The sequence below is a fragment of the Sceloporus occidentalis genome, unplaced genomic scaffold (assembly GCF_023333645.1).
Source record: "Sceloporus occidentalis isolate IW3139 unplaced genomic scaffold, rSceOcc1.0.p SCAF_2, whole genome shotgun sequence".
Taxonomy (NCBI): Eukaryota; Metazoa; Chordata; class Lepidosauria; order Squamata; family Phrynosomatidae; genus Sceloporus; species Sceloporus occidentalis.
The window spans coordinates 242,464,726-242,487,678 of record NW_028316982.1 but is presented as its reverse complement, the minus strand read 5'-3'; the positions used below and the strand labels follow the sequence as shown (position 1 = coordinate 242,487,678).

Here is a 22,953-nt window from a genome sequence, read left to right as displayed (position 1 = left end):
ACAATGTAATATTGCTTTCATATCCCTGCTTGTAAGTCTTATATTAGTCTACAATAAAGGTTTGTAAGTAAACACTTAGAGAAGCAAGTAGCTACTACATTTCTGTATGTCAACCAATGAATTTGTATGGCCAGCAAGCATGGTAATTTCATGACTACATAGTTTATATTAATTAGGCTAGAAAGGTGGATGGAAGGAAGGGAGATAGAAAGGAAGAAAAGAAGGAAGGAAATGTTTCTTATTTATATTTATATGTTGACTACACAAACTTTTACACTATTATAATACGTTTCATTTAGAGATAAAAACTGAGTAGTTTCTTCCCTTAGTGTTGTATGTTGCCTGAAGCTTTCTAAATGTAATGATTAAAACACTCTCTCTCCACATCTTCCCTAAGAATAAATTTCTAGGAAATTTGTCCAGGTTTATTATTTGTTTAATTGTGAAACATTCTCAGAATAGTTTCATGGGGAAACAGTATGAACTTTTTGTAAACAAACATGTGATATACATTTTTGCTTCTGTGTAACATGTTTTGTTTCTTTTCCTTACAAAGCATGTACAGCAAATTTTTTAAATTGGATTTTTCAAAAGCATGATACAGATATTCAGAACATTTATCTTTTCAGATCCAAATTTTGTCTGGCTTTTTCTTAAACTGAATTAATAGATTGTATGCAAGAAATCTGCCTACATTTCAACACCTGAACTTGCTGGAGATAGTTTAGGAGTTCCAAAGCAGGATAAATATTGACTTTTTACATTGCTTTTTGTTTTAGTTCTGCTAGGGAAGACTATTCAGAAGATTATGTAACAATTTGTAAGAGCTCTTTACTTATATAGCCTATAAGAAAAGATAGTAAAATGTCCCAGTGCTACAGTTCTTTAATTGCACAGATCTGGAGTTAAGGAATTTTCCATAGAATTAACTTCTCAGTATTATAACCTATTTCTGTACATAATAGAGTCAAAGTCTTCTTGTATTTATTGAACCTTATTCCTAAGTATGCATGAGATAGCAGGTTTATATTTTAGTAATAAAAATTCACAGTGCATATATTCTGGTTAAAATTCCATGTTTGGCGCAGGGCAGTTATAGGATAAATCTCTTGAGGCAAAAGATCTCAAAATTAATTTGAGATGATGTCACTGATTAAAAAAATGTGTGGGACAGTGTTTATACTGTTTGGGACCATAGTCCATATCTTTTCTAATTGCTATTCAGTGGGAATGAAATCCTGTGTATGTTAAGCTCCATTACCTCACAGTTTTTCAATTAGATTTCAGCAGTTAGACCAAGAACTATGGATATGGAATCTATTACACATCTGTTAAGACAACAGTGGGCTAATTTGGAAGGTGATGATCTCTATTTAATATTAAGGGATGTACACTTAAGTCTAGAATTGGTTTACTTATTTCTGTGCCTAAGAAGCAACATTTGGTTTGTGTGTGTGTGTGTGTGTGTGTGTGGTTCCAAACATGCGTCCGAGTAAGTAGGCTCAAGTTTACACTACCAGCTTTTTTCTTTCAGTTAGTCTCCCCTTTGCATACTGATTTTTCAGACTAACATAACTATGTCTGAATATGGTTCCAAGTCTCACCAGTGTCTGAACTGGTCTTTTGGCTTTGATGCAGTGCTATCGCTCAGTTTCCTCAACAGTGTTCAAATACTAGTTGTCAGTATCACCTTCGGAGACTCTTTAGATCATTTATAGTGGATAGGGAATTAAACCAGATTAAGTTCTTTATTTTTATTTTTTATTTTTTGTTCTCAAGGTTCAGCAATGTGATCAGAGCACATAATCGACTAGAATCAAGATACAGCAATAGCTCTGGAGGATCTTATGATGACGACAAAAGTATGACTTGATATTTAGATTAAGTTTACGGCTAATGGTGACCAATAATAGATGTAGTCATAATAAGCATGATTTCATGAATAAGTTCATTTGATTTTAGTCAAACAACTAAGCAAATGCTTAAATTTTTCCCAGTGAAATAAATGGGACTTAGAAGTACTCAGATTTGGGTGGATAGTGCCCATTGTCTGTAGCTTCTTTGGATAAGATGAAGTTTAGTGATTGGGATTCTTTGTTAGCGAAGATGTCAAAGGGAATTCAGCTTCAGACAGCCATTTATTTTTCTGTAGTTGTTTTCATATTCGGATTTTTGTACTATTTTATTTCTGTTTCTGTTTTTTGTTGTGTTTTATCCCTGCTGCTGGCTTTACCCTATTCTTTATTTTATGTTTTTAATTTTTCTATAAACATTTAAGAGAATGTTAGTTAGAGATGGCTTTAAAATGTAATAAATACTTAAATACCTAATATGTTACTGTGCAGATGATCCTATTTCTCCATACACAAGCTGGCTATTGAATATTGTGGAAATGAAACAGCCACAGCCTTTGCCAATGCCATTTAATGGTGGGTGCTGGGCACCACTAGTTGATTACCTCCCAGAAACTATTACGCCACGAGGACCACTCCATAGGTAAGCTGGATGTTAAAATGACTGTCTTCCACAGTAGGTTATTCAGATCATAAGCTAATTGCATTATATATAAAAAGTCTAAAAAAATAACTCTAATATGGTTCATAAACTAATTGGATAATACAGTTTTCCCATTCTGATTAACTGGTTTATTCAGAATATCTTGCATTTCTTGAGATTTTATAATATATGTAACTAGCTAGCTGATATTGCACATGATCACAGATTGCAGAGATAGCTGAAGGTGCCCAGTTTTTTGCATCATGGGGTCATTACAAGTTAACTAGAGTGCTTATGGATAAGGCACGGCAAATGTTGTTTCATTAATTACCGCATATACAAAAATTAGGGTATTGCCTTTCAGCAGAGAGTTATATTAATGTGGTTCCTTGATTAGATCCAACATGTGTTCAGACACAATAGAAATACTATCTACCCAGGGCATTTACAGACCAGGTGCATGAAGCAGGAAGCTGAACAGACATTGGACCCATTTGCAAGACCAGTTACAACACAGACCTTCACTACATTAGAAATCATATTACTCTGCTGTATGTGACAATGTAATGTCTCATTTTTCTCAACACAGGTAAAATAGACACTTGTTGAGGAAAATTAATTTGTGTGAAATTCCTTTTAAGGTGAATGATGAAGCACTTGGTTAGAAAAGTAGACTTTTGCCCTCTTCTGCCACTCCCACCTTCTAATACACTGTTAGAATCATAGAATCGTAGAATTGGAAGAGACCACAAGGGCCATCCAGTCCCTACCATGCAGGAAATCCAAATCAAAGCATCCCCGACAGATGGCCATCCAGCCTCTGCTTAAAGACCTCCAAAGAAGGAAACTCCACTACACTCCAAGGGAGTTTGTTCCAGTCGAACAGCCCTTACTGTCAGGAAGTTCCTCCTAATGTGGAGGTGGAATCTCTTTTCCTGCAGCTTGGATCCATTGTTATTCCTGCCACATTCTGTATGCTTTTTCCTGTATTAGATCTGTCTTCTTATATAATCTACAGTGACAAGCATAATTTCATTTTGATTATAATGCTAAATGTAGATATCGTGACTTGTTACCACATTAATAACATTTTTAAAAGCAGAAAGCTTCTGACATTGTGTCATAAACTTGTTTGCCTCCTCCTTGCTCAAGTAAATGTGGGTTGAGATCATTATAGAGCAGAGGATGATATCCCCCAAACTTCCTAGCTAGGTATACTGATTATTAGTTTTGTATATACTTAGAGTAAGTGTGTGTTCTGATGGAAGAATCAATCAGGGGCTACTCTGTGTTACTTTTCCAGCGATGGAGGGGAGGGATCCTTGATCAGGTTGGTTTCCTCCATTCGCTCCAATGTGAAGGAAGGAAGACTTGCAGGGGAGCGTCATCAGAGGGAGCCTCCCCCTGTGTCTCCAGCCTTGATCCTGCTTCGTACCAAATAGGTCACTTTCCTTTCTCTCGCTTTATCTCCCTTACCTTACCTTAAAAAAAACTCCTCTTTCCTCCTCTTCTTAACTTCCTCATAGAATAGGATAGGCTTAGACTATGCAATGAAGGACTTCTGGACTTCAGAAGTTGGAGGATAGCCCTGGCATGTCCAGGAAATCCATCCTGCCTGAATAGACTTCCTTTCTCATTCTGGTTCTGGAGCAAACAGGAGACCCGAGGAATGAGTGCCTGGAGGGGGGAGAACCTTCACCTCCAAACCATTTGGTGCCCCGCTGCACTCACTCTTCCCACAATTGGGAACCAGGACAAGCCTGTGAGTAATTCCCTGTGCCTGCAATTCCCGCAGTGCATTGCTTGACCCCAGACCTTACAAATTTATTAGCCTTCATTATTTCTATGCAGGCAGCAGCCATTGCCAGCCAGGCATAGTCCACCCTGCCTCTACCCCAGCCATCCCAGGGACCTATTTGCAACCCTGACCAACAACCAGATACCAAGGTTCCTCTCCCTATTCATGATCCACAGCACAGAGAACACAGATGGCCAACAGGTCTTCTCTGTGCCATCCCACCAACAGCAATGATCGCATGATGTCTATAAAACTAAAAAAAAAGTAGTCATCATCCTGATAGCGCCTCACTGGCTAAGAAGAGTTTGGTTTCCGGAAATTATGGAACTAGCTCAAGACCAGTTCAACTCAACCAGACCTTCTGACACAAGGACAAATACGTCATCCAGACCCTCTATGGCTCAATCTTCACACACGGAAGTTGAACACCACCTTCTGTTAAAGGATGATTTAAATCCTCAGGTCGCAGAGACCATAATTCAATCAAGAAGACAATCCACCAGATGGATTTATGGCTATTCCCACTGTAACGTTTCTTCTTGGTGTACCTCCCAAGAAAATATCACTGTTGTCCTCCTCGGTGGGTGATCTCCTGCTCTATCTTCAGGAAGGCCTGGACAAAGGCTGAAGATCAAACACTCTTAAGAGACAGATCTCTGCCATTACGTCGGCCCTACCTGTCTAATCAGCTGAATGGATTTCATCACACCCTTACATTAAAAAAATTATGAGGGCAGCTACCCTACTAAAACAGCTGTCCACCGATATCCAAGTTGTGATCTGCATCTGGTGTTATTTGCACTCATCAAGGCCCCATTCAAAACACAATAGAGGTCAAATTCTTCACTTGGAAGGTGCTTTTTCTCATGGCAATCACATCGCCAGAAGGGTGTTAGAACTGGGAGCCTTATCCAGATCATGCCCAAGGTTAATTCCGCATTTCACAGATCCCAAGAGATTGTCCTGCCATCATTCTGTCCCGATCCGAAGAAGGACCTGGAAAAGACTTGGCACAGGTTAGATGTCTGTAGAGCACTTCGAATCTACGTTAAACGCACATGACGTTTTCGCCTCTCAGACTATTTGTCTCATTTAATTCATCTTCCTTAGGAAAAAAGGTCTCTTCCACACTCTCCAGATATATGACTGCATCATCAAATGTTACAAGTCCAACTGTTCGACCATTCCTGACTCCATTACAGCCCATTCCACCTGTAGTGCCCTTTCTACAAAAGTCCCTATCCCAGATATTTGTAGGGCAGCCATATGGTCCTCTCCTTCCACATTTGTACGCCATTACCGCCTCAACATCTTCCAATTTGTGGAGGCGTGATTTGAAAAGCGAGTGCTTCAAGCAATTGTTTAGATATCATCTTGCAGTTCTCCCACCCATCAGTTGGGCGAGCTTTGGCATATCCCGATCAAGGATCCCTCCCCTCCATTGCCAGAAAAATGAACATTGGCTCCACCTCCATCACTGAAAACAAACATGCCACAAGGTAAACCAATGTTCATTTTTGTGCTTGTACATTCGTCAATTCGTTCTGTCCCCTAGTTTAAGAATGTTTTTTTAAAAAAAATGTGTTAAAATGTGAAAATAATGCCCATTACTTAAAACAGTTGTAGGCAACTGCATTGGGCTGAATGTATTTTTACTTCCCTGTGGGCTGCCTAGACACATTTTCCTGGAACCAGAAGTGACATGTGCTTTCCAGTTTGGGCTTTGGCCAATATTTGGCCATAGGAGTGAGGATTATGATGTGGTGGTGGTTTTGCATAGTTTCAGGTGATTTGGGGACAGGAAATGAACCTAAAAGTGCAAAAAAGGGGGGTTGAGGAGCTGCAATGTGGAATGCATGGCTTGCATTTTCTCCACTGATGCACACAAAACAATTGTTCCAGTTAGTTAGACATGTGTCCAAAAGCCCTTCTAAGAAGTGATGATGTACCATGCTCAGGCTGCTGGCCAATGCACAGCTCTTTCAAATATAGCTTCAAGTGCACCCTGGGAGTAATGCTATTCTACCTTTCAAGGAATTAGTATGTATAAAAAGCTGATGGCCTCATGGGGGCAACCATTGTTTTTTCTGTATAAATCTCTTAAGGATGACAAATCATCACCAAAACCATATTTAGAAAGCTTTCACTATTTGGGCTTTCTAGCTATTTGGCTAGAACCCACCCATCCACACTATTAAACTTGAAAGGCAGTTCTTGTACCATGGCAGCAGAAAAATGTGAAATGAAGAACCACAAAATCATTATCTGTTTCACACACTGATCTGGGAGGTGTGGATGAAATCTGTCTGCTCAGGCACCCCAGGTTTTATAGTAAGCCACCCTGAGATATAGGGTAGGTTATACAAATTTTAATTAATCAATAAAATAAATAAGTTCTCAGAACTACATATCATGATGTAGTATGAATGCTGTGGCAGGGAGAGAATTGTTGGATGAGCATGCTGACTTGTCCTGCATCTGTCAGTTCTTTACCACAAATATCCCAGCAAACCATTTTTCCACAAGTTAGGTTTATGTCTGCTCTGATCCTAGATGCAGGAAAATTGCTTTAAAACAGCTTTAGGGGTGCATTTGCCAGAGTAATCAGTGGGCAAGAAATGGTTAAATCACACACACACGCACACACACACCAGTGCCAGGTGTCACATTTCTGTTCATGTATAACGGAAACACAGAGGAGGGTAACCCTTATTTGTCTCACAACATGTTATGCCCTGATAGTCACCCTTGCACAATTTTTCCTTGTGGTGAACAAGTTATTTTTTGCCAGTGGCATGGCCCTTCTCCCACTCCATCTGTCACCCAAGATAGAGATGTGAGTTTATACACCCTGTAAAATTAATCTTCACATTTTTTTTCCTGGATGCTGACTGAACTGAACGGTTGCTGAGCATTCTCCCTAGGGTTTCATAGTGCCCATCAGTTTTCAGTTACTAGTCATTCAAGGCATTTATCATGCCATGCATGAATGGTCCTTTCTTTAATATTATTCAGTCAGTAGAATTATTCTGATGTCTAGAAACACTGATGCCAGAGAATGAGTGATCTAGATTCAGCAAAATTAAACTTTGTATTGCCAGGCATTCTGTTTAAAGAAAGCCTATGTGAAGCTTCGACCTGTGCCTTTCAGAATCACAACACAAATGGAGTTTTGAATGATACTGTATTATATGTTAAAAGGCATATTTCTATAAGCCTTTACCACAACACCTCTTCTTTATCAAAATAGTAGATTGAGGATGCATCTACACTGTAGAAATAGTGCAGTTTGATCCCAGAATTTCACATTGTGGAATCAAGACAGTCAAAGTGGTGTCAAACTGCATTAATTCTGCAGTATAGGCACACCCTAAGTACACACCTTCCTAGGGCTCCTAACACTCTGAAGCAGATTTTTGAACGCCATGGGGCTTGCAGCAGGGAGGGGGGAATCCACCCTACTAGTAGATGGTCTTCTGCCAATACACGGACATAGTTTGATACAACCTGTGCCTTTCCTTATATCAGTTTTTTTAATCCCCCCATAGTTTCTATGTTATAGTTCAATTATTTCAACTATTGTGTAATTGCTGCTGATTTTTTCCTCCTGTTCTTCTTACATTTTGTGAATTCATTCATCTTCTTTTTTCTGATAGGTGTAATATTGCTGTCATCTTCATGACTGAGATGGTAGTAGATCACAGTGTAAGAGAAGACTGGGCTCTTCACCTCCCATTATTATTGCATGCCCTCTTCTTAGGTAAGATATATTGAGCAAGAATTAAAACTGAGTTGCTAGCTAGGTGAAACTTTATATTCTTCCTTGGTAACTTATTTCATTGTTTAGTTTTCTATGTACTGCTTGTTAACATCCCCCAAAAATTGGATTTGCCTGCTTTTGCTCTCATGATTGTATGAACAAAAGTTATTAATAGCAATATAGCACAGTCAAAACAAAAATGAAATACGTTTTCCCCACCAAATGTTTATGCATTGATCAGATAAGTACCAACATGAGATTCTACTGTTTTGAAATGAATGTGTGTTGTTACTGGTGCTTACAAGTTTCTGTTACAAATAGTTTGGCTAAATAGTATCATTATGCATGTGTTTATAGAAAAGGATTGGGTGATCTGGCAAATATTCGTATGTAAGACAGGGAACTGCAAATATGGATTCCTATTTGGTAATATCTTTGCCAAGAAGAGCTCCATTTTCTATCTGATTTGTAAGAACTACACTCTTTTCTCTTACACATATATTGTTCTCCTTAAGAATAACTTCTTATTCTTAGGGAGGTGGAGGGATGGAGGCCACATAAGCAACAGAACAGTACAGTAGAAGATCAAAACAATAAGCACTGGCAAAATTGTTGTCCATATACTAGGACTAAAGCTTTGAAGGGATGAGTTGTCCCTGTACCAGCATCATACTTCCATAATCCTGTAAATAGTTGGCTCAGGACAGTGGCTGACATGGTTGAGTAATTAGAATATAAGCACACTAAAGAATCAATTAATTACTTTAGCACACATTTTCACAAGCTCAGCTAAAAGGAAAAAGCACATGTTGGTAATTTAAAGATTAATTTCTACCTTGTATGACAGCATCTTGATGACAGCTAAGGAATTATCCAAACAACTACTGGTAGTAAAGGAATGATAAGTTGGAACTGCTCAGCCTTTCATTCTATTAGTAATTTAGTAAATATCTCCTAGTAAATATCTCTAGTTCAAAAAATTATAAAATATCTGCTCCAAGTTAATTATGAACACTTTTGTAGTAAGTTAAAAATATTGTCTTAATAATTTAGCCAATTAAATGTTGCCGTCCTAACTTTCACGAGCATCAATTTCATGCAAACTATGCTAAGAGGGGGCAAAAACTATTTTGTTGTGGTTATGGTGTTTGTTGTTAAGGGCAACAAACATTTAATTGTTTTGAACTACTCAAAACCATTTGTTGTTTCTGGAATATTAATATAATTTTATTTCATAGTCAAAATTTGCTATTAATGACTTTCCCTTAGGTCTTGACCATTACCGCCCTGAGGTTTTTGAACATAGTAAAAAGCTGCTGCTTCATCTTTTGATTGCTCTGTCATGTAATAGCAATTTTCAAGCCATTGCTTCAGTGCTGCTTCAGACCAGAGAAATGAATGAAATCAAAACCCTCACAGTGCAGTCTGCATGTCTACCTGAGTATGTCTATACAGGTAAGGAGGAATAGGTGTTACTGTATATCCTGGTGTTTTGCTTCATCTTGTCTTGTTCCTTGTCAATCCTCTTGTCCCACATTTGCTCCTGTGGTATTCTTTCTGTCCTTAAAGAACAGAGAAATGCAGCAGAGAAATGTAGGGCAAATCAATAGTTTATGTAATATGTGTGTTCCCAGTGTCGTCCCCGACCAGGATGTCAGCCAATGCAGGAGCAGGGCTTCTGGGGGCATGACCTCTCTGTTATTTTGCCACACTGTGCTGCCCTTCACATGTAACCATGGTGCATGCTGGGATGTCCTGTGGTCCAGTTCCATGAAAATGGGAGCTGTATTAAATATGATGCTATAGTTTGGGGGGGGGGGGGTTTGAATCTTCCCCTTGATCTACCCTGTCATATGGCTGTTTTACTTGTGACCGGGTGGGGAGGCAAAGGTGGGTTGATGGAGAAGAAGACGAGGGAGAGGAGACAGAAGAGGTTGAAAATGCCAAAAGATGGGAAACAGTTGGATGGCTGATGGGAGAAGAAATAGAGAGAGCAGGGCCCCGAGAAGGGGAAGGGGTGGAGCCTTAGAAGGGCAGGGCCTAGAGAAGATAAAAGGCAAGGGACAGGTGGTCGGTGGAGGAGGGTGTTGAAGAAGACGGGAGCGTGTGGAGGCAGTCGCAAGAGGGCAAGCTGAGGTGACTCGAAGCCCAGGATGGGATGGCTGGCTGGCACCCCTGTAGCACAGCCGCAGAAGACCCCAGGCCAGTCCCCATGGGAAGGTGATGGTGAGAGACCCTTCTTGGGACAGACACTTAGGGATTAAAAAAGGAGAGTGGTTTCCCTATTCGAGGAGTGGGACCGGAGATACTTTGGAAGGCATGTGGTGGGACAAGAAGAGACAGCGTTGAGAACAGAGATCGGGCCTGACAGTAGTAGAGAAAGCAGACGAGGAGAGGAGCGAAAAGTGTTGTCAACGATATTAGTCCCCAAAGATGTTCCCTTGCTAGGGGTGAAGTAACCTGCAGCGCATTGCTAAATCTTCTGTTAGTTTAAACTTTTGTTGGAAGAACACCAGAATATCATTAAAGTCGTTGCACCGCAACACGTTGTCCGTTGTTTCGTAAAGGCAACATGGAGGCAAGAAATCCCGCCACCAACCCAGGAGTCCCAGCCCCACCCACATTACTCACATACAGTTCACAAGTAAGAGGAGAACATAAAGGAAAAATGGCTTCTGCACAGAAGTGTCTGCATGTGAATAGGTATCTGTGCTATGGTTGCTTTAATACTAAGTTTACTAACCAGATGCCAAAACTAGGTTTTCTTTGTGATCTAGAAACATTTTGCTTTAGTTCCTAGGACACTTAAAGCTAAGCTTAATTGCATATTTTAGCACATAGTATTAAGAAAATATGTACCAGAATGGAGCTTCAGTTTAGTTCAGTCCTACAGAAACTGTACTGTGTAAATTCCAAAAAGAACAGAATTTTTCATTTGACTTTTTGAGTTCCACATCTTTGTTAATCAGTTGCTTTGGTGCATAGCCAGAATAAATGAAGATAAATGACTATCATAACATTAATCAAAAACCTCTCAGAAGGAATGTAGATAGTTGAACAGTAAACAACATGAACTTGCAGAACTCAGAATGATTTGTCAATTAACTACATACTGTAGTATGTATGGAATGCTTTTTGTTTTAAAATTCTTATGTTTATTTTTTATGGTACATAAAAAGGAGATATTTTTTGGCTGTTTTGCAGTCCTGTACTGCTGCTTGTCAGTATCAACAAAACTGAGTTGAAATGGGCCAATGGTAGGAGGTTACTTCTCTTGTAGTTATGTTCAGTTATCTAATGTTGAACCCTTCATTCTGATGTGAAAGTGATTTTGCTTATAATCCAAGCCTAATATTTTAGAACAACAAAGTAAGGGTCTAAAATTTTAAAAGCAGTATTCCACAACTAGAGAAAATACCGTATATATTAGACTGTAAGTTGGTCTCATGTATAAGTCAAGGACAGGTTTTGGGGCCCAAATTATGGATTTTGATATGACCTGTGGATAAGTTGAGGCTAAAACAGAGGCATATAACAAAGTATCTAAAGGATGAAACAGAGGAAAACAGTGCCAAAGATGCATGCTTGTGCTCATACTAAAGGCTTAATGGATGAGGGGATCCATTAGAAGGGGATCAGTGCTTCCAAGACAGACTGCATTCTTGGCTTTCACCTGGGAATGGTTCCTTTCTTTTATAAGAGTTAAAGTACACTACTTACATTGACCTGTGGAAAAGTCAAATTCAGTTTTTTGGGTCAATTTTTTGATTAAAATGTATAGACTTATATATGAGTATATACAGTATGCAAGGAGAGGGCATAATCTAGCACTGATACTGGAGCAATTAATAGTTTTCCTATTAGTAATAGGAAATTTGCAAATTTATTCTGTTCAGAATACTTACCCACATAAACCTAATCTGTGCTCCCCAATATAATAATAATAATAATAATAATAATAATAATAATACTTTATTTATATCCCGCCCCTTCTGATGCTACATAATGCACAATCAGCAGATTATTTTCTCCTCACTTGTTCCTCTATTCTAAACTATGTCCATAGAGGTGCCAAGAGTGTGAGATGTAAGCCTGTGTGCCTCACTCATTCAGAACTGGTCCTCTTTAGATCTTCCTCAAAGTATTTTATATGTTCCTTTGGCTTACAAAGCACATGCTGTGGTACAAACCAGTAGTTTGCAGAGGAATCTTGTTTAAATGTGTTGTCCAAATATGTAAATTGATAAGCTTTCTAGACCAACTTCTGCTAGTAGAGGAACATACTTTTTTCAGATAAACAGCACTATATATGGCATTTAGCTATTGTGTAATGCTTCCAGACTACATATCTGATTGTTAATCTCTTCTGTTTTTATATACTCTCTTTAGTGTGGGTTTGTGGCAGCTAATTATTTTAAAAACATATTTGTCCTAATCTTTCTCATTGAATTCTGACCTCAGTGGTGCATTCCATATTTATCTGCTTTCCCCAATTGCTGCTAGGTGGCTTTGACTTTCTGAGGGAGTATCAGCCTTCTCCTGTACCAGACTCCGGCCTCAGCTCTAGCTCTACCTCCTCCAGTATCAGCCTTGGAGGGAGCAGTGGAAACCTCCCACAGATCACCCAGGAGATAGAAGACATAGACCCAGCCGTGGAAACAGATGAAAAGGCAAACAAGCTAATTGAATTTCTAACTACCAGGTAATCAAGAAAGAACAGAGATATTGTGAGTTTCAACCTTTAGAGCATTGCTATATACCTTTAGAAGAATTTCCCTGTTTCATAATTACTTGTAGGATATGTTCCATCATAGAGATCTCATAATGAATTCCCAGTCCTTTTCTGAGCTCTGTAGGCTATTAAATTATTAAAAGCCTTTGCAAGTGGTTGGCAATATTATATTCAAGCCAGAGCGTGTGAAAGTACAGACTTTGGCCATCATAAAATATTCACTATGTTTGTTGTATTATGAAGAATCATATTCTGATTAATTACTGAAACTGGCAGGTTCATGATCTTTCAGTCTAGTTTCTGTAACACGTCCAGTGGTATTGACCATTATTTTCCTTTAAATAGTAATGAATTATGTTGAATGAGCTCATTATGCAGTTATCCTGCTTAATTTGTGAATGGGTGATTACAGTTATACTGTTTAAAGCTATCTACTTAATTTTAACATGCAATATATGTACAATTTCTTCTTTTAAGGGCATTTGGTCCACTTTGGTGCCATGAAGATATCACTCCCAAGAACCAGAATACAAAGAGTGCAGAGCAGCTCACCAATTTCTTGCGCCATGTTGTGTCTGTCTTTAAAGATTCCAAGTCAGGTATTGAATAATTGCTTTTAAGATGACCTTTACAGAAGGAGCAACTCTTACAAATGTTTTTGTATTGGACAATCCATGGTGTGTTTTTCTATCTCAAAGCAAATGTAAGTAAGGCTATGCTGCCATGCCTGGTAATAAAATTTGAGAGCTTTTACTTTTTTACTTTTGTTTATAATTATGAGACTGAAAAAATGTTACTAACAGAGGGAGAAAATGTCTTTGACTAGCCTTCTGAACTTGACCCTTTGTTTCTGGTTGCCCTTCGTAATAATAAAGACTTCCTTTCTTTCATAGATGTCACTGTAGGGGGAGTGGGATATTTTAATTACATTACTTGTAATTACTTACTAAGGCAAGGATATCTATGTTACCTCCAAACTTGATTTGTTGATGGGCACTGTCAAGATAATTATCACTAGTCAGCCCTTCTTATCCATGGATTCTGCATCCACAGTTTCAACTATCCATGGCTTGAAAATATCCCCCCCCCCAAAAAAAAAAAATCCAAAAAGCAAACCTTAATTTTTCCATTTAATATAAGAGACACCATTCTCCTGTCCTCTATATTTAATTGGACTTCTGTATCCATGGATTTTGGTATCTATGATGAGTCCTGCAAACAAACCCCAGCAGATATCAAAGACCTACTTTATTTGTACTTTTTGAGTTTGTTTTCACTGACTGAATACAGTCCCTTTATATAACTGTACATGCACATACACACACACATATACAAATGCTACTAAACTTTTAAGAGTAAGAACTGTAAATCAAAGGTTGTAGTGTTACACATTAACATCTATTTGTGAATGTTTTGAGGTATTAATCCTGTTTGGTTTTTACTGATTAGGTTTTCATTTGGAGCAGCATCTTAGTGAGATTGCTTTGCAGACAGCTCTCTCCAGCTCGTCAAGACATTATGCTGGCCGCTCTTTCCAGATATTTCGGGCGCTAAAGCAGCCTCTTTCTGCACATGCATTGTCAGATCTCCTTTCAAGATTAGTGGAAGTTATAGGGGAACATGGAGAGGAGATTCAGGTACAAATGTTCTATTGCCTTTTATTCATAGGAACATGGGAAGCGCTTTGTTTCATCCAGGTTATCTAAACTGACTGGCAGCAGTTCTTCAGGGTTTCAAATAACAGACTTTTTAAATCTACCTAAATATGACTGGGTTGGAGCATGGAACGTTTGCACAAAATGTACTGCATAATTGGATACAGATGATGGAGAAGAAAGAGTAGGAGCAGATTGTGGCACAAGCCATGAATTGCTACTATCAAAAATACCCTCTGTGTTCCTACAATGCCATTACCTTTCCTGTGAGGCAAGAGGCAATGCTGATGATAAGGTTTGTACTGATAAGCTCTCCCATGTCAGACAGGCTTTTGCTGAGGAGCCAGACTAAATGTGCCAAATTCCACAACACAGTGAAGGTAAGCTATTGAGTAGCAGCAGTAGTGCAGAGTGACACTGATAGAATCATAGAGTTGGAAGAGACCCCAAGGGCCATCCAGTCCAACCCCCTGCCATGCAGGAAACCTAAATCAACGCATCCCTGACAGATGGCCATCCAGCCTCTGTTTAAAGACCTCCAAGGAAGGAGACTCCACTACACTCCAAGGGAGTTTGTTCCACTATCAAACAGCCCTTACTGTCAGGAAGTTCCACCTAATGTTGAGGTCGAATCTCTTTTCCTGCAGCTTGCATCCATTGCTCTGCGTTCCAGTCTCTGAAGCAGCAGAAAACAAGCTAGCTCCCCCCCTCAATATGACATCCCTTCAAAGAGAATACAAAATATTCCAGTAAAGAGACTTGCAATAAAAATCCAGTCACATATATTTCTTAACACCTCTTGTAGTAGTCAGAAAAAACATCACATAATATCAGGTAGGCAGACACCTTTCAGGTGAAGCAGAAAGCCAAGGTTCTAATGAATGTGGTCCAAAACTATATTGAGATTATACATACCTAAACCTTGCCTTGTGTGAGGAACACTACCAATAATTGTAATTTCAGAGATTGTCAAGAAGCAAGAGTAATTCAGCCTTAGAAGTCTTAGAGCAGGGGTGCACAACTTGTGGCCCACCAAAGGATTTCTGGAGGCCTGGGGCCAAATAGTCAGCAGGAGGAGGATGCCCCAAAAGAGAAGCAAGGAAGTAAAGAAGGAAGGAAAGGAGGGAGGGAGGGAGGGAGAAAAGAAAGGAGGGAGGGGATGCCTGTCCTTTAGGGTGACCAGACTTTCCCTCTTTTTCCTGGACATGTCCCCCATCTCAGCCTTCCTGTCCAGGGGGAGGGATTCCACAATGTCCTCCATGTTGAGCATGGCTAAGAAGTATGGATTTACATTTATGCTTCCAGCTTTTATTTGGTCATGCCCTCCATTTTGTTTGAATGTCCTACATTTGAAAGGATGTCATGTTGAAGAGGGAGCAATCTTGTTTTCTGCTGCTCCAGAGAACAGGACCTGGAACAATGGATGCAAGCTACAGGAAAAGAGATTCCACCTGAACATTAGGAGGAACTTCCTGACAGTAAGGGCTGTTCGACAGTGGAATGCACTCCCTCGGAGGGTGATAGAGTCTCCTTCCTTGGAGGTCTTTAAACAGAGGCTGGATGGCCATCTGTCAGGGATGCTTTGATTTGGATTTCCTGCATGGCAGGGGGTTGGACTGGATGGCCCTGGTGGTCTCTTCCAACTCTACGATTCTATGATTGCACCTAAATATCCTACATTTCACTGTCCTAAACTTATTGGCGGCTCGAACAACCTAGCCAACCTTAGTTTCAGCCCCTACATCCTTCCAAGTTGGGCACCCCTGTCTTAGAGGGAAATAAACTTTTGCAATAACAAAATCCTGTAAAAAATTTCAGAAAGAGAGAGAGAGAACCAGGGTTTTCCTAACTGAAAAGCCCCACAGGGCCTATGCTACAAGATTTAATAAGGGAGATTATTGTATTTATATGAAAATATGTTATATTTGCAACACTTGTTATTTGAGTTATCTGTTGCTGTTGCTGATGTGTGCCTTTAAGTTGTTTTCAACTTATGGGGACCCTAAGGTGAACCTATCATGGGGTTTTCTTGGCAAGATTTGTTCAGAAGAGATTTGCCATTTATTGCCTTCCCCTGATGCTGAGAGCATATGACTTGCCTAAGGTCACCCAGTGGGTTTCTTGACCAAATCCAGCACTCAAACCACTACACCACACTGGCTCTGTATTTTAGTTATGTGCTATGATTGAAATTCTGTCTTTTAAACCCTATGTTGAATTTTGTTTACTATATAAAAGTCTTTTTACAAGTAAAGAAATTATATAACTCTGGTGACTTGTCTGTAACACTTACCAACTGTATGTCTTTGTTCTGTGTTCTGGTAGAGCATAGTATTCGTCCAAGAGTAACACTTAGTCAGGGAAGAGTCAAATACATTAAGTTAATTGTTCGGCCTAATGCTGGCAAAGTACAGAAGACATGATCCCTGGAGAGCCCTTCACTATGGCAAAATATGCCAGAAACCTCTAAAGACAAATGGAACCACCATACCATCCTGAACAAATCAAATTTAATTTCAGAAGCTAGGCAGGATCAAGTCCGGTTAGTATTTTGATAGGAAACCAAAAGGAATACCACGGATCTCCCTGCCAGTTTTCGCTGGCCACAAATCCATTTCCAAGCAACATTCAAAGTTCTAGTTATAACCGTTAGAGCCCTAAACAATTTGGATCCTGATTATCTGAAGAAACATATCTTATGTTTTGAATAGGATTTTAAAACTGATTTAACTTGGGTTTTTTTAAATAAATGTTTGGTTTAATTGTGTTTTAAATTTGGTACTAAGAGTTTTTTAGATGTATTGTGTTTTTAAAATGTTATACACTGCCTAAAATCCTGTGCTGGAAGAAAGACAGACTAAAATTAAACAAAAAAAACAAACAAACCTAAATAAATACATGAACCTATGCAGAGGACAGCAGAATTCCAGGTTCTGCTCATGGCAAATGATTCAGGCAACCCATTCATCAGAAGCGAGATTTTCAAAAGAGATGCAACAATATTTAATTATGTGCACTGACCTTCAGTTCTGCCATTCACACAGAGTTTGAGTTAGTGAACTAGGAGTAATTCCTTTGCTTGTTTGCTTGTTATTTTTTCTGATTAACAAAATATCCAGAGGGGTAATCATCGTGTCATGTCTCTTCCGCAGTTAATTCAACAAGTCATATAAATGCAACTTTGATTAGCAACATTAAATTAAAAAATACTGGGATTAGACACACATATGATGGTTAATATTACTGACAATAGCTGAGCCTTGATAGTTAAATAACCTGCTTCTTGTATTTTTGGCAGGGCTATGTAATGGAAGCCCTTCTTACCTTAGAGGCTACAGTGGATAATCTATATGACTGCCTGAAGAACAGTGATCTTTTGACAGTTTTGTCTCGGTAAGATTGTTTCCTTTTCATTATAAATTTCCGTTCAGTGAAACATCACTCAGCTAATTGATGAAGAATTCAGATTTAGTTCCACAAGAACAGAGATAATTTCACTCAAATTCATGTCCTGAAATGAACAACACATAAGTAATCTAATTTAGTAGCACAGCCAACTCTTATTATATGTCAAATAATATATCTAAATAGGCATATGAGCATTATAAGAGAAGAGGACAATAGGAAATCCTTTAAGCAATGTACAGCTGAAGAGTGTAGCTAGAATGCACTGACACTGTGAAACTAGATTATTTGCCCAGCTCAAAAGGAGAGCCAGAAGACTACACAAAACACATGGCTCTAGCCAAACAGTCCATGAGGAGTGGTTAGAAGATATTTAGAACTATTCTGAATTTCTGCTTCAGATCTATAAATAATAATTAAAGTCAGGTGGCACCAGGTGCCTATTATTTATTATTGTGGTTTGTTTTGTCCTTGTGTGCACTTTCTTCCTCTTTGGAAAGGAGAGTATCTAATATTGTCCCCATCAGGGTCCTTTTCCTTGATCTCAACTCTATTTCCAGTTATTACTTCTACAATAACTTCCACCCACTGAAGTCTATAGCTCTTTTGAATTTAATAGGAAAAAGCAATGCAACTATAATTACCATTTTAATATTTTCTGCTAACAGCTAACACATTAAAATAAAGCCTTCCAGTAGCAGTGGTAAAGTTGAGGGCAAGGTGAACCTCCTCCCCGCCCCCCCCCCCATGTTACAGGCAATGGAATGAGTACTTCAGTCAGCTACCCATTATCAAAGTACATTCTATTGGCCTATAATTTATCCCCTTCGCCCTCTTTACACTGTAATTTACCCACCCTTTTCAATTTCAATTAGGTTCATCTTAAGGTTGACTGAAGTAAAAAATGATTTGAAGATACATAGCAACGCTTATTATATATACTCGTGTATAAGTTGAGAAATTTTTATCAAAAAATTGACCCCAAAAAGCTGGGTCAATTTATCCACGGGTCAATTTAAGTAGTGTATTTTAACGCTTCTCCTTCTCTGAGTAGAGTGGCGAAAGGTAAAAGCTTAATTCATCCTGGGAGCACCCAAAAGAAGCACCAGCCCCCTCTGCTCTTTTTACCATGATGCTGCTACTTGCCTTTTGAATGCTTGGGTGGGAAAATGCCAGTGGTGGCACTGTTTTGGTTCTTTCCCTCAAAAGAGTGCCAAGAGGAATTGGGCTTAGAAGGATCTGAATAAGACATGTATGAAGAGAGTAAACATTGTCTTTTACATCCTTTGCTGCATGCTCCTAAATTTTATCTTCAACTTATCCACAAGTCATATCAAAATCCCTAATTTTGGTCCCAAAACGTGCCCTTGACTTATACATGAGGTTAATTTAAAGTCAAGTATATATGGTATATAATCTCACTGCAATTCCAAAGCACATCTCAACAATTGACTTAACAAGACTAGTTCCTGTTTATTCTTTCCCCATGTGTAGAAATCCCTGTAAGTACCTTCATATCTACACTTGAGTCACTGAATCAATATGATGTCAATAAATTGTATTAGGTGAAATTTGGGAAGGTCTGTTCTAATTTTGGGGTCTCATTGTGCTTTGTATTATAAAGACAAAGCTTCAGTACCCTCAGTACCTCTCTTTCCCTCTGCACGGCTGGGATAAATAATTTTATAATTTTTACAAATGGCAAAATGCAGTGTTGTATTATGGTAAATTATTATTTTAAGATGAACATACCACAGAGTTTTCTTGGCAATATTTGTTCAAAGTGGGGGGGGGGGTTTGCCATTGTCTTTCTCTTGGGCAGAGACAGAGTCTTTTCCAGCGGATCTCCATGCTGAGCAAGATTTCAACTCTGCTTCACAGACTTTTAGTGTAATACTATAACCACTACAGTATGCTAGTTCTTTATACAGACCTCCCTCCATATTCACAGGGGTTAGGGGAATGAGACCCCCGTGAATATGGAAAAACCGTGAATAACTCCAGCCCAGCCCACCCCCACTTAGAAGCCAGTTAAAGGGAAGGGTGAGTGGCAGAAGAGGAGCAGCGCTGCATGCTTCTTTTTCCCCACCCTCCTGTCCCTTCAATTGGATCCCTGCCCCTTCTCCCCTATTCTTTCCCTGGACAGCCCAAGGAGAGAGTGGGGAGGAGAAGGCAAGAGGTGCCATGAGACCCTATGCTTCCCCTATCCTTTCCCTGGGAAACCCAAGGAGAGGATCAGAGAGAAGAATGCAAGATTTGCCTTGGCCCCTCTGAGACCCTTTGCCTCCCCGATCCTTTCCCTGGGAAACCCAAGGAGAGGATTAGGGAGGAGAAGGCAAGAATTGCCTTGACCCCTCTGAGACCCATTGCTTCCCCAATCCTTTCTATGGGCAGCCCAATGAGAGGATCAAGGAGGAGAAGGCAAGAGGTGCCTTGGCTGCTCCAGAGCCTTCTCCTCCCCACTTTTTCCTAGGCAGCCCAAGGAGAGGATTGCAGAGGAGAAGGATGGGGGGGAGACACCTCCTGCCTTCACTTCCCCTATCTCTCCCTGGGCTGCCCAAGGAGAGACCAGGCAGGGAAAGTGAGTAGAAATGCCCACATTAATGGCCTTGGCCTTGTGAATAATCAAAACCATGAGTTTCAAGGTCGCGAATGTGGATGGCCGACTGTATAAGTGCAGGTTTCCCTAATTTTGAAATGAATGAGGCTGTATCTGATCAGTTTGATTGAGTTCCATTATTTTGAGTTCGTTGCTTAAAAATTCTTATCAAAGAGATAATGCTTTTTTTTATCCCCCTCAGTGAAAACTGTACAGTTGATGGGTACAGTTGAAATCCTTCTTTCTTTTGATTACTTTTTTCCTTAGATCATCCTCACCAGACTTGACATCAAGTTCAAAACTGACTGCAAATCGAAAGAGTACAGGACAGCTGAATGTGAATCCAGGAGCTGCAGGTGGCAATACAACAACTGCTGAGCGCAGCCGACACCAGAGGAGCTTTTCAGTGCCAAAAAAGTTTGGTGATGTCGACAGATCCTCTGATCCTCCTCGCAGTGCCACACTGGACAGGATACAGGCTTGCACTCAGCAGGGCCTGTCCCCCAAAACTAGGAGCTCCTCCTCTTTAAAAGATAGTCTTACAGATCCTAATAATATTAACAATCCGACTAACCTGCTGGCAACCATCTTCTGGGTTGCTGTGGCTTTGATGGAATCTGATTTTGAGTTTGAATATTTAATGGCATTAAGACTGCTGAATAAACTACTTGTTCATTTGCCACTGGACAAAGTAGAAAACAGAGAAAAATTAGAAAAGCTACAAGGACAGCTAAAATGGACAGATTTCTCAGGCCTCCAGCATCTACTGCTTAAAGGTTTCACTTCCCTTACTACCACTGACCTTACATTACAGCTCTTCAGTTTGTTGACACCAGTATCACGAGTATCCATGGTGGATTCTTCCCATGCTATAGGTGAGACCAGTATATGTTTAATTTGCATATAGATTTCTTATATTGACTTTTAAAAATATAAGAGCAATAGACTATTTTATTTTTCTACACATAATGCTAAAGTATTTCTATAGACTATGATGGTAATTATGGGGTCAAACAGAGCCTATAATTAGGACCAGCCTCTGGATTGGCCCAAAGGCAACACTTTTTTCCTGACTGTTTCAGCCTATGTTATATTCATACAGTACAATTGGCTGATAATTTCCAAGTCTGGCAACAGGCTAAACTCCATATTAATGGAGTCACCAGGCTTCTGTGAAAAGCTGCAGTTTTGTATTTCCTCTCCCCCCCCCCCCCCCCAAAGCAGGTTTGGACAATTTGGATTGTCCACCCCAAATACATCAAGAATTACAGGGTCATGCAGACGTGGCAAAAGGAGCGACCAGAAGCTGCCCTGATCCCACCCTGATTGCTGCAGGATCATGGTGACAGAACGCCGTAGTCCGAAGGCTAGCCTCTGCCACAGTTAGGGTTGCCATAACCCGGTGGGAGGCGTGACTCCCCCGCTTTCTAGGGGGTGTTCCCGGTCCCGTCATGCCCTCGGGTGGCTGCCCGGCTCCTGGCCCTGCTGCATCCCTATATTGTGATGAGCGCAACAGCCAGGGCTGGAGCTGGCAGGGGAGGGCTCTGCTGCTCTGCCTTGCCCCTATTGGCCAGCCCTCCCAAGGAGCAGGCTTAGTCAGGCAGGGCAACAAGGCGCGAGGAGGAGCAGGGCCAGGCAGGTCAGCAGCAGCAGTGGCCCCTGCCCATCCCAGCTGGGAGAGGGGAGGAAAGGGCCATGGCCTCTGGGGCAGCCTGGCCTGGGGAAGGAAAGGGCCCTTTCCTGGAACCCCTGCCCCCCCAGCCCTCCTCCTCCTGCTGCTCTTGCAAGGAAGGGGCTCTGAAGTGCCGGGAGAGCTGCCTCACTAAAGGGGAGGGGCGCCTCAGGGACCCAGCCGTCGGAGAGGAAGAGGAGGAAGAGCCTTGGCAAGGCTCAGAAGAGGAGGAAGGGGCTGGCACCCGGGAGAGGCAAGAGGGCACCTTCCAGGCCCCTCCTGGGCCTCAGGCTCCCCCCAGGATCGCCTCCGTTGGGCATTGGAAGCCCCCTCCCCAAGGCCCCCCCAAACACACACCCCTCTCCTTTCTAACCCTCTCTCTGACTCCCTCTCCCCCTGTTACCCCACTTTAACTGAGCCCTCTCTAACCCCCTTCTATCTACCTCCTTCTGTCCATCTAAACCCCTCTCTATCTACTCCCCCCTCTCTCTAACCCAGTGATCCCCAAACTGTGCTCTTTAAGTAATTTTGGACTTCAGCTCCCAGAATCTCAGACTATTGAGTAACATGTCTGAGGCTTCTGGGAGTTGAAGTCCAAAATCTCTTAAAGGACACAGTTTGGGAACCACTGCTCTAACCCCCTTATTTAATAATAATAATAATAATAATAATAGATTTATATACCGCCCAATCACTGGGAATCCGAGCGGTTTGTGAAATTCACAGATAGCCAAATTACACAGGCAGATCAGCTCCTGGCACTGAACAAGCAGAGCTCTGCTCTAGAGCCACAACGAACTACATTTCCCAGAATTCCATAGCATTGAGCCAGGGCA

General features: G+C 40.5%; 1 protein-coding gene across 6 annotated transcripts in view; it reads left to right on the top strand.

The window, feature by feature from the left end:
• FRY (FRY microtubule binding protein) overlaps positions 1-22,953 on the top strand; it is a 279,770-nt gene that overhangs the window by 204,774 nt on the left and 52,043 nt on the right. For all 6 annotated transcript variants that reach the window (XM_089512531.1, XM_089512527.1, XM_089512529.1 and 3 more), the window contains 9 exons: positions 1,780-1,862; positions 2,346-2,496; positions 7,951-8,054; positions 9,324-9,509; positions 12,558-12,756; positions 13,264-13,385; positions 14,236-14,423; positions 17,740-17,834; positions 20,713-21,320. In XM_089512531.1, coding sequence (XP_089368657.1) covers positions 1,780-1,862; positions 2,346-2,496; positions 7,951-8,054; positions 9,324-9,509; positions 12,558-12,756; positions 13,264-13,385; positions 14,236-14,423; positions 17,740-17,834; positions 20,713-21,320 — 1,736 coding nt within the window. The remainder of the gene's footprint in view (positions 1-1,779; positions 1,863-2,345; positions 2,497-7,950; positions 8,055-9,323; positions 9,510-12,557; positions 12,757-13,263; positions 13,386-14,235; positions 14,424-17,739; positions 17,835-20,712; positions 21,321-22,953) is intronic.